This window comes from Macrobrachium nipponense, chromosome 43 (genome assembly GCF_015104395.2).
Source record: "Macrobrachium nipponense isolate FS-2020 chromosome 43, ASM1510439v2, whole genome shotgun sequence".
Classification (NCBI taxonomy): domain Eukaryota; kingdom Metazoa; phylum Arthropoda; class Malacostraca; order Decapoda; family Palaemonidae; genus Macrobrachium; species Macrobrachium nipponense.
Window position 1 is genome coordinate 19,833,325 of NC_061104.1, and position 12,639 is coordinate 19,845,963.

Consider the following 12,639-nt stretch of genomic DNA (forward strand, 5'->3'; position numbering starts at 1 on the left):
TCCTTTCAAAATCTCGCTAAACTCTGTCAACTCAAACCCACACACACTGTTAGTCTCATCCATTCCATCTCCAGGCTTATCTGTGTTGCACGCTCTATAAACCATCTCTACCCTAACACTAACCCCTTATCATACATTCCTCGCCTTTCCCCATCATTCACTTTTCTTACCTTCTTCCGCATTCTTCCATACTCAACCAATACTAACTGCTGATCCCCCAAATTCATTTGCTCACTGATGCTCGGCTCATATTTATTCACTTTCAACCACTCACCCATTGCTGATGCTCGGCTCATATTTATTCACTTACACCCCTCACTCATCGCATTCTCACGGACATACTGTGGCACATCCCTCCACCTGCAGAGCTGATTATGATATGCCCTGACCTCATCCATATCCCCATCCATTCGCAACTTCCCAAAAACATAACTTAACCCACTTGATCCACTTCCAAAACCTTAAAGGCCCCTCAAACTTTTTCCTTACTTTACTCACATTCATTCTTCCCCTCCCAATCACCTCTTTCAACACTTTATCCTCAACCCTAAAACTGTCACACCTCCCACTTGCTCTCTTCCACACTTCCCAATCACTCTCTGATAACCCCAACCTTGACCTAATAATTCTCTCAAAATTCAACACAGGGTGCCATACCTATACAGGTACTATAGGGTGACATAGAGGGTGACATACTTATACTCTTTTGCAACGTGGCGTTGTACACCCACACCGCACGCCCAGCATGCATACCCCAATCATTATTACACTTACTCATCATTCACGAAATCTCAGTCAACGTCCTAACAGTCCTTTCACAGCCAAACCATTTGCACTGAGTATACGGAGTAGAATAAACATGCACAATACCCCATTCCCTCAAAGTCCCATCCCACAAACTCAGGCCCATTATCACTCGACATTTTTACAGGCTTACACACACATCAGCAACATCACTTGGCTCACCATTGGTGTGACAGACTCACTCCTCTTATTCTTGATGGGGCCCACCATCACAATCATTCCCACATGCCTCTCACAGTCACTGGCAATGAAACAGTCAATTACAAGCATTTCAAACGGTTCTTTCATCTGCAGTCGCAACACAGGCAGACTTGCATACACACACTGATACTTTACCCTCTGACATTCTTCACTGGGTTCTTCACATGTAACAGCCACATCCTCACAAATCTTACTTAGCCCAGGCGCAAATAGTCTCTCACTCATGCATTCCCAAAATTTATTCTTCCCCATGTGCCCAAACCGATCATGGACCAACTGGCATATACTCACAGCTGAGTCACTGGGAAACACCAGCACATACATCCCCTTATCATGCATTCCTCCCTGGTGCAAAAAGTACAATACATTTTTGCACACTACAAACCATCTTGCAAACCTCTTGTATACCTCCAACTCACATGGCCAATCTTCCACACGCACTCCCAATATGCATTCTCGCAACTTAATTATCTCCAAGCACCTATCTTGCATTTACTCAATCTCTTCCTCACTCAACAAATCATTCTCGCTTCTAGCAACAGCAATCTTACCCACAAAGTACCTCTTCCTCACTCAACAAATCATTCTCGCTTCTAGCAACAGCAATCATACCCACAAAGTTCGCCCCAAACACACTGCTTTCCTGAATCCTTGCTATCTAACTACCCCCATTTCTAAGAACCCCATTCCCTATATCTACACTCACATCATGCACCCACAAAAAACCTATCCCTATTAAAAAACAAGCAGGCATGACTATAAAGTTATGTACCACTTCCAACTCCCCTAACCTAACCTTCAGCTGTACCTCTTCCCATACTAAAACACTTTCCTGTCCTAACCCATGTATTCTTACTTGTACACTGCCTTTTCACTCCCAAATCGCATTTCTCAATCTCATTTACCACTGACCTACTCACTAGGGAAACCTGCGCCCCGTATCAACTAAGCTACAGTACCTACAATCATTCACCCTGACAAACATCACCATTTTTCCTTGGGTTCCATGCATACACACATTCACTGCCGCATCTACCTGACCATCCATACTACTAGCATCCTCCCCACATTCTTCCTCAGTTATTTCCCCACTCTTATACTTCTGATTCAAATCCCCCTCACAATCCCCTTTTCTGACTAACCAACTACAACCATATTCCCCATACTAAATTCTCAAAATCCCAAGCTCACTATTTGCAGTTAGCTTTCCTCTATGCTCAAATGGTCTGTCCCCCCCCCACACAGACAGACACACTTCAACCCCAAACAACTCCGCTACCGCCAACAACAACTGTGACAACATCTCTCCCCCACCTTGCTCCTCTATATATGCCCCTTCCTTCTGCATATCACTCATCAACCTTGCGCTCTTGGGCATTCCCTCAACTAGACCCTTACTCTCCAAATCTTTCAATGCCTATAACAAACACTCACAAACTCTGTCGTTCCCACAAACCTCTTTCTTACAACCAAATCCTCAGGCACTCCATCAGGTTCCCAGTTGCTTTTCATGGGATCGTCACCCTTACAATCGCAACCCTAGCATTTACACTTTCTTTCATAATCATACACACTAACGGCTGATGGTCCTTCCATATAACAAATCTTACCCCATACAAAAACGCTTTCACACAGAACCTTATACCCGCAAGCTCTCTCTCAACTACAGAGTACTTTTGCTCCACTTCATTAAAAGCTTTACTTACATATGCTATCACTCTCAATTGCTCTTCTCCATTCACCTCTTGCAACTGCACTAAACATCCCCCCATACTAAACTCACTAACATCTGTGTAGAGCTCGAGCCACTCACATCTTCACCATAATCCAGGAACGCCAAGGTGACATCCCTTGCAGCCTCCTCTTTCAATTTCTCAAATGCTCTCACCATTCGTTCATCCCATTTCAACTTAGTGCAATTTCTCTTCCCCATCCAGGACTTGGTTCAGCAAAGCAAAAAACAAAATCTCAAATACATTTACTCACCAGGAAACTTGACATAATAAGGGCGGGAAGCTGTGCTTTCAAATCGGTATGGCCGTCGAAAAACAAACTCCACCGCCACTAGCAAACGGCAAACACCAAACCAACAGTCACCAACAAACGGCTGAATACCAACACAAAAATCACCAAACAAGCACCAAGACTATGCACCAATTCACAAACATCAGACACGACAAATCGCTCACCAATTTGACAACCACAGATGGACACAAGCACAACAGAACTCAATTACTGAATACCCAAAACTTATGTGAAATGCACACAGACGACTGCACTGAATGACTACCTCTCACTCCGAATGCCTTCATCGACTGACTGAATGTTCGGCGACCAAGCAGCTCAACAAGCCAAAAACACCCGCAAAACAAGCAGTTCACTTGTCAACCACCCATTCATCATTCACACCCTCTTTCTCTCTATCTCACCTATCCCTCTCTCTCAAAAGAAAAAAAAACACAGGTACAAACCTTCCCCATACTATCTTAACGATAATAATAAACGTAAAAATACAATGCAATAAATACACAAAACATTCAAGATCCTTCCTATCACTTCCGAGGAACGCAAACAACCCGAGACAACAGATGAAACAATCAGCCCTCTCTCTCTCTCTCTCTCTCTCTCTCTCTCTCTCTCTCATAAGCAACCCTTGAGAATGTTGTCAAATGCAACCAATTCTTCAATTCCCCTACAGTCTCACATTCTCTTCCATAGAATAAGACTAAAATACAACACCAAGCATACAAAGTAAAACACAACACAAAGCTTACGAAACTAGAAGCATGTATGTAATACAGTATTTCTAGGATTAAGTTTCATAGTTTCATACATCCCAGTGAGGGTATGCTGACTGGTGACTAGGACTAGGCAAGTAAACCACATGCTCTCTCACCTCCCACCACAAAAGTACCTTGTTAACAGGCTTCAAGGCCACCAGCTAGCAACACAATCGCCCTTATAAAAAAAAAAAAAAGTCTGCAATCTTATACAAATGATAAAGCTTTAAAAACATCAGTACTGACAATCCTTGGTCAAATTAATGAATGTCTGTAATACAGTGGAGCCAGAACAATCAAAACAATATTTGACTTGCAAACATTGCAAAAATGTTTATAATAAACTGCAACTGTTCTGTGAAGTGAAAGTTTATATACTCAACACCAGTAAATAAACAGTTATAGTAAAAAAAAAAAAATGTACTGCATTACAAAAAAATCTTACCTCTTTAGCTAGCAAAGGTTTTTCTTCTTTTTTGTCATTTTCTAAGCTTTTCACAATGTACTGTGTCTCATTGTAAGGACTATTATTACACTTTGGCTTAACATCAGAGGGTTCCCCTGACTCAACACCAGAGGATTTCTCTGGCTCAACACCAGAGGATTTCTCTGGCTCAATACAAGAGGGTTTCTCTGGCTCAACACAAGAGGGTTTCTCTGGCTCAACACCAGAGGGTTTCCCTAGCTTACAATCAGGGGGTTTACCATGCTCAACATCAGGTTTCTCTGGCTCAATATCAGAGGGTTTCTTGGGCTGAACATCGGAGGGTTTCTCTAGATCAATACCAGAGGGTTTTTCTGGCTCAACATCAGGCTTCTTTGGCTTAATATCAGAGGATTTACCTGGTCCAACATCTCTCTTTGGCTCAACATAAGAGGATTTCTTTGACTCAACACCAGGATGTTTCCCAGTCTCAACATCAGAGGGTTTCCCAGGTTTGGCATCAAAGGGTTTTTTCTCTGGCTCAACATCACAGGGTTTCTTCACTAGCTCAACATTGCAGGGTTTCTTCTTTGGCTCAACATCACTGGGTTTCTTCTCAGGCTCAACATCACAGGGTTTCTTCTCTGGCTCAACACAGGGTTTTTTCTCTGGCTCAACATCACTGGGTTTCTTCTCAGACTCAACATCACAGGGTTTCTGTGGCTTAACATTAGAGGGTTTCTCATCATCTAACTGCTTTGTCTCACTGGCCTCAATTAGCTCTGGGAAATCAACAAAAATTTCCTCCAAGTCTGCAATAATTCTCAAAACCTCCTCATCTTCAAAAAGATCAAAATCGTCTTTCTTGGATTCCTGCTCTTTCTCATTTTCCACCAAACCTGTTTTTGAAGAAACTGCATGTCGATTACCCACTTGATGTTCATTTTGGGTGTTTGTCTTGTTTAAGATGACAGATGACTGTGCATTTTCTTCAACTGAATGAACACTTTTGTCACCACCCATATTATCACCAAGTTTTTTCAACACTACTTTTACGTTTGGAGGATCCACAGCAATTTTGCCCTCTTTTTCTACTGAATTCTTAATGGCAGTTTCAAGTTTTTCTTTTTGTTTGCTGGCTTTTTTCTCCAATGCTGGAGTCTTCCTCCTTCCTCTCGGAGATCTACTATTTTGGCTACTTGCCTTATCTGAGGTGACAGATGACTGTGGACTTTCTTTACCTGAATGAACGCTTTTGTCACCACTGGTACCCACATTCTTATTATCTAGTTGTTTCAGCTCTGCTTTTTTGTTTGGAAGATCAACAGCAATTCTCCTACCTCTTGCTACCAAATTCTTTTTGGGTGTCTCAAGTTTCTTTTCATTTTTGTTGATTTTTTTCTCCAATGCTGGAGTCTTCGTCGGTCCTCTCGCAGAGCGACCTATGCCTCTGCTTGATCTTGTTTCTCTCATGATGAACTGCTCCACTGGATTGGCTATTTAAAAATTAAAAAGCCAAAAATTATGCAAGTTTTCACAATTATTTTTCTTTCATATTATATGAGTACAATCCAAAATGTTGCACAAATAATCATTTATAAACCAGATATATTTGACTGACAACCATGTGATTTAAGATAACCATAGTAGTCAACAAAGGTATAGTGAAAAAGTCCAATTACTGATTCACTATGTTCACAGAAGTTTGTCTCCGATGCACTATTTTCACGTTTGTCACAGATTCACTATGTTCACATAAGATCGTCCCAGATTCACTTTGTAAATACTCTTAAGTTTCTCCATACAAAAGTTCATTAAAGGTAAAAGATATAATTCAGCTTGATGCACGATGCACAGGGTCTCTAACTTCTCAACAACTTGTCAACATCTGTAAATAAGAGAGAGAATAATTAAGAGCCCATTCTTTATATAACTCCGTAGATCACAAGGTTAGAACCTCTGCTGTACTTAGTGTGCACTCTGAGGGTAAGGGAGATGGAGAAGGGGATTGATATACAAGAAAGATAATTATATATCTCCCACTATATATTTCACCAATATAACTTCTGTCGTTCACTACTTGATAAGGGTGGAAGTCAGTCCACCAAAATCTAGTCCTTAGCTTTAAATGTTTTAATGGGCCTTTTATACTTGAGACGTACCCTGTTTTAACAGAAGAATTTATTTACATACTATTTGATCAACCTGGCGCTGTCCAGGAAAACTCTCTCTCTCTCTCTCTCGCTACTCTCTTTCTCTCCCCCTCCCTAACACACACACACACACACACACTTTCTCTCTCTCTCTCATCCCTAACACACACACACACACTCTCTCTCTCAATCTTTCTCTCACTCACTCTTTCTTTCTTTCTCTCCCCTCCCTAACACCCCCTCTACTCTCTTGGTCTCTCTCTCTGAATCTTTCTCTCTCTCGAACTTTTTCTTTCTCTCTTTCTTAACACACCTACTACTCTCTCTCTCCCCTCCCTAACACCTCCTCTACTCTTTCTTTCTCTCTCTCTCCTCCCTAACACACACTCTCTCCCCAACACATACTCTCTCTCTCTCTCCTTTTCCCTAACACCCCCTCTAATCTCTCTCACTTCCTCTCCCTCTCACTCTATCTCTGTCACCCCCTTTCTAACCCCCAACCCCAATTTGGTGCCATTGATGTTGTACCCCCCATTATTCTTTTCAAGATAGTTATATGTATACCAAAATTAGATATAATGAATTTGTATAGTTTAGAGTTACTTTAGAATTACTAAGTCTACAGGCAGAACCAGCCGTTTCAGGGAAGCCCTTCCCACCCCCACCCCATTTGGTGCCCTTAGTTGCTTGTGATGTCTTACCGCCACAGTGCTGATTTCTAGATACGTAGTCATATGTACACCAAGTTTTGTTGAAATTGCTCAATGCATTTCAAAGTTATGCTGGTACATACACACACATACATACTACATCCATTTTTATATACAGATTTGATCCACATGTGGACACTGCATCCATGGATGCCAGCAGAAGGCAGTAACATATTATATGCCATAAGCACACACACATTCCTTTCAAGAGAGACATTTCCCATTTTCCTATGCAAGGTGGCTCCACATTATAAACTAAATAAATTCAAAAGTCACTATACATTCATGATTTACTTGCTGAATCATACATCAATACCATGTGCAGTAAAACTTCCATAACATCAACCACTTCACATGCCTCTGTATTAGACCCATTGGCAATGTATCAGAACCCTTACATACATTAACACCTGCCTTGTGCTCATTCTTATGCTCCCTCATGACATACACACATACACTAGTCTTTCTTATAGGGGTATGGAATAATGACAAGTACCAGGTATACTTTAACCTAGACAAGATATCACATAGCTTACAGAAATTCAACATTGCTCCATACTTAAAACTTAACTGTGCTTTACACGCAGCATTCAATTAAAGAGATTTACCCAAAAGGCATCACATAAAACATGTATGGACTAGTTTAATAAAAATTAATAACATAAGACAGATACAATATTTATATCATTATCACGCAAGTCTGGACTTGGTACTTTCATTTGACACTGGTACTCTCTCCATGGAAAAGAAATAAGACAGTACCTGGCTACAAATGCCTAATGAAGCCTTCTGGTGCTCGAAAGAAAATACCAATGATTTTGTATTTCCAGAACAGCATGTAAAGAAATGGTTACTCAAGTTATTACTAGTAGACTTTTGAGTTGGGGGAATTCAAATTTGTTGGGTTGTTTAATAATCAAAACACTTGCTAAATAGACAATATTTTTTCTAGTGTAACAACATAAATTGCTTGTAGCTAATTTCATAACAAGACACAGAAAGATGAACAACAAGCCAATGAAAAGAATTAAAATATGGAATTGGCTGTATATGTAAGTGTACTGTATGTATATATTTGTAAGTGTACTGTATGTATATACAAATATATACTGTATGTATATATTTGTAAAATATACTTATAGTATTTACAAAAATATTCAACCTTTGCTCAACTTCAGGATACAAAAGCAGCCTCCCTGTTCGCAAGTTCATGATATATCTGACATCCATTTTGTTCAACATTGAGCTGAATGGTGAGACTCTTGACGTCATTCAAGCAAAATTATGGGACGGGACTAAATTTGCTGCAGTACTTGATAATAAAGTGTCAATACTAGGTATCATAAGGCATCCTTATGCAACATATAAAGCGTCGATTCTAGTGACGTACAGCACCTCATGGGTTAAGTAGGGTAGAAGAGCTATCACTGTATTACATATTTCCTGATAAAATTGCACACTATTACCACAGCCCTCTAGCTTGGTAACGTCAGTTTGCAAGCAATCGTAAAAAAAAAAAAGGGAGCATGAATAAAAACAAAAGCAGGCAATTTCAGTCGATGACTGGCAGGAATCAAACCCAAGTACGTACTATTCTGCAATAGGCTAGGTATCTAGTAATTCCCTTACACACTCACTACAAGTCTGAGGCCTGTCATGGCCTACGCTACACACATAGGCTAGACCTTACCCTAAAGGCGTAGCCTAAACTGAGGAGCCAATGTATGTAGAAGGAAGAGGTCAAGTGGTCTGGTCTAGGCTACCATTTACCAACTTCTGCAGCAGGCATTTCAGAAGGAACGCGAGTGTCTCAATTACTTGGATTAACCAATGATGAGCCTACTAGTTTTCCATGCCCTTGTTTAGGTAGTACAAGCCAAATGGGTGCCATGTTTAGCATTAGTTCTTTGGCAGTGAATTTTAAAAAAAAGGCAGTGGATTGCCATGTCACGGCAGGCTTTACCTATGAAGGGGATATTTTGACGTGTCACGGCAGGGATACGTATTTACTGTACCCTGATATTTAGGCTAGTTGTTGAAACGCCACCAAAATTAAACCTTCAAAGCAAAACAATCTTGGGTACCTACCTAAGGTAAACGACCAAATGGCCACCATTCCACTAGAAATGACCACTTTTTTTCACTCTATAGTATTTAACTGCTGTAACACCACCAATACATTTATACCAAACCTACATCTTTAAGCATACCATTCAAAAGATTGAAGCTTCAATCTTTTGAATGGTATGTTCAAAAAGATGTAATCTGCATTGTTGTTTCACCAATTACTAAATAATTGAAAGAAAAAAGTAGTCGTTTCAAGTGAAATGGTGGCCATTTGGTCGTTTACCCTACCTAGGCTATAGCTAGGTACTAGGGAAAACAACCGCCCTGGATCCATTGTACTCGGGTGGATCAGCCTCATTCACTCGATATTTAATTGGTGAAACAAGAATACAATTACATCTTTAAGTATACCTTTCAAAACATTGAAGTTTTGTCAACATAATGTGATATATGAAAGCGCCATACGAACTAAAATAAGCATGTGAGGTCTTCGTAAAATATGTTTTCAAGGCAGTTTTTAAATCCAATATGGTGTCATCTGCCTCCGGTCCCTTTCGTAACCGGCATTGATCCGTCTGTCCCAACCTTCCCAGCACTCATTTTAAAAATATTAGCATATATATGTAACATTTATTGATCCTACTCAAGATTGCAGTTGTAATCAGCACAATAAAACATTTTGTTGCCTATATTAGTGAAAGTATGAAACTTCTTCTTATTCCCGGGGTCATGGTTTAAACTGAAATTAATTTTTACTTTGTAATTGGTGGTATTAGTATCCTTACTGCCATCACAACTGAAACTCCACAGTGCTTATTTGATTGTAATTATACAGATTTTGGTCTTAATTCACTCCAAATTGCACTTGAACTACGTTGAGTGTGTGTTGACAGCGAACCTATGGCGCGAACAATTTTTGTCTTAATGTACAGGGTGTACAAAAAGGCTCAGTATACCATTAGTACAAGTAGGTATTTAGTATTGCTCAGAAACCATATAACAGAGTAATGCATTTTTTTTGTAGAATGATGTGCTCTGAATGTAAACTTGAATGCAGAACATTCTACAAAAAACTGTACGCACGCTTCTTCCTTCTACCAAAAAATCGCGAGTTTCCTTGGATCCGAGGCGGATGACGTCATCGATTACGATTGTTGTGAAGAAAGTGCCACAGCATCTATGGGTAAATGTGGTGTGCGGATTTAGCACATGGAATGGAAAGTTTACTGACACAAGTGACTCCGCAAACATCAAGATGGCGTCAATCTTCTAATTTTTGGTGTTTTAAGTAAAAATTTTGAAAGTGTCATGGAGGTATGTTTGCACTGTGCATGGCTAGACTTTCATTAACCTCTGTTTAATCTTAAAATATGACCTTCATTTCTAACTTTGAAAGAAAATACTTAGTACTTCATAAGGAGAGTAGAGGCCTCCAGGTGTTGCTCTCACCACCAATGACTCGTGACTGGTGTCCATTTCCTGTGTCAGGACACGTTAAAGAACTATTTTGGAGGGTGGATCTACACGCGGCCAAGACTGGATCAGCTGGTCCAGTCGGTTGTTTCCCCTAGTAACCAAACACAGGCATAAGAAGAATTTGCAAATCCAAAGAGAGACGGTGGTTCATGTTTGTGCGTATGGTGTTTTTACATTGCATGTAACCACCAGCGGTTGGTAATTCCAAGCCCTCATTCCGCAGTAAAGTAGACTATGGCAGTTGACATTTTCCTATGTTATTTTACTTACTGAACAAGAATTGAAAGTAATATTTATTCAGACAAGTGTAAACCTAAACACGGCGAAATACATTGGACGCCCCAGTCCCTAGTGGATGTCGTATCCGCAGTTACATTCCTTGAAGGGTATTTCGGAGCGGCTACAGTTTCGCGGGCCAACCTTACCTTCGGCCAATTTTCATGTCCAAACCTACCGCTGGATGGCGGTAAGGTCAGACAAGAAAATCAGCAGAGGAACACACAACCAGTATGGTAATAATGGTTGTGATATAACCAAACGAACCAACCTAACCTGACTTAGGGCGCGTGACCTAACCTGGCCAGGAGGCGAACCCCAATATGGTAACAATAGTTGAAACCTAACCAAACGAACCAACCTAACCCGACTTAGGGGGCGAAAGGACTACTTACCTGTGCGGACGGATTTGGTTGTTGTGCGCCCCTAGAAATTGGCCCGTGAAACTGTAAACAACCTGGTATTTTTAAAGAATACTAGTTCCACAAAGACTGCAAGGAATGTAACCGCGTGTAGGTACGACATCCACTAGGGATTGGGGCGTCCAATGTACTTCGCAATGTTTAGTAGTACCGACCCTTAGGGTTTAACTACAATCATCCGAATAAATATTACTTTAAATGCTTGTTCAGTAAGTAAAATAACGTAGGAAAACGTCAACTGCCATAGTCTACTTTACCGCGGAATGAGGGCTTCTGTGGTTACCTACCTAGGTCTGCAACGGGACCAAGGGCTTTACGTGACTTCCGAACCACGTCGAGTGAAGACGGTTCAGAATATAATGATTTAATTTAACTTTTGACCTTCCTGCGTACGAAATAGAATTATTTAAACACATGACAATCTATTATAAACTAAGGCAGCCTTTACCAACCTCTCAATTTCCTAAGGCGACGGGATGTCATGAGGGGAGCCATTTTGCTTATGTTCATAACCGAGCAGCCAAAAACTCCACACATATCTCCAGTATATAAACAAAACTATTTCGCTATGAACGTGAGAATCCTTTCAAGCTCAGATCATGTCATGTCACATTAATAAGTTGGTGGGTAATCCAATTCAATTGCTTATTGGAACCGCAAACCAAAACATCACGGCATTGTGACAGCTACACAGGAAGCAGTTGAAAACCGAAGAAAATAATTTTGGGTCCACTAAACGTAACGACTTCCAATCCAACCGCCATCTATTAGCATTATGAGGAACTAAAACAAGAAAATGCTGAGAGATTTCACTAAAATGGAAAACTGGTCGGACAATCCTCGATTTCATCTCTTGAGGTCCTTTTTTATCTTAGATGGAATATATATATATATATATATATATATATATATATATATATATATATAATATATATATATATATATATATATATCTATATATATATAATAAATATATAATATAGATTACCCTCGTTTATCATGAATACTCTGTTACTTCCGTTTCTTCAGCAAATTGCAATACACATATTTTCACCTTTTCATCATTATCTTTTCAAAATGAATTGGCATCAATGATGATTTTATAAAATATATTACGAAGTGTGTGACATTAAGCGCGCCTACTCTCATGGAACCAGAAATAAAGCAAGCGTCTGTCATATACCAACCATTGAATATAATCATGTTATAGAGTCCATCATGGTTACATGAACTGCAAAATGTTATAACCTACCTTTATTTAAATAGCATTCAAACGCATATAGAATAAAATTATAAATTCCCGTTTGTTATAGGTGGCTCTATTAA

The 12,639-nt window shown here is 39.9% G+C and overlaps 1 protein-coding gene across 1 annotated transcript in view; it reads right to left on the reverse strand.

The window, feature by feature from the left end:
* Positions 1 to 12,069, reverse strand: part of LOC135213746 (proteoglycan 4-like) — an 18,812-nt gene extending 6,743 nt beyond the window's left edge. Inside the window, exons 1-3 of the mRNA XM_064247874.1 lie at positions 11,766 to 12,069; positions 5,892 to 6,097; positions 4,231 to 5,705 (exon numbers count right to left, since the gene is read on the reverse strand). Of these exons, the coding sequence (XP_064103944.1) occupies positions 4,231 to 5,682 (1,452 nt within the window). The 5' untranslated portion in view covers positions 5,683 to 5,705; positions 5,892 to 6,097; positions 11,766 to 12,069. The remainder of the gene's footprint in view (positions 1 to 4,230; positions 5,706 to 5,891; positions 6,098 to 11,765) is intronic.
* Between the last annotated feature and the right edge of the window lie 570 nt (positions 12,070 to 12,639).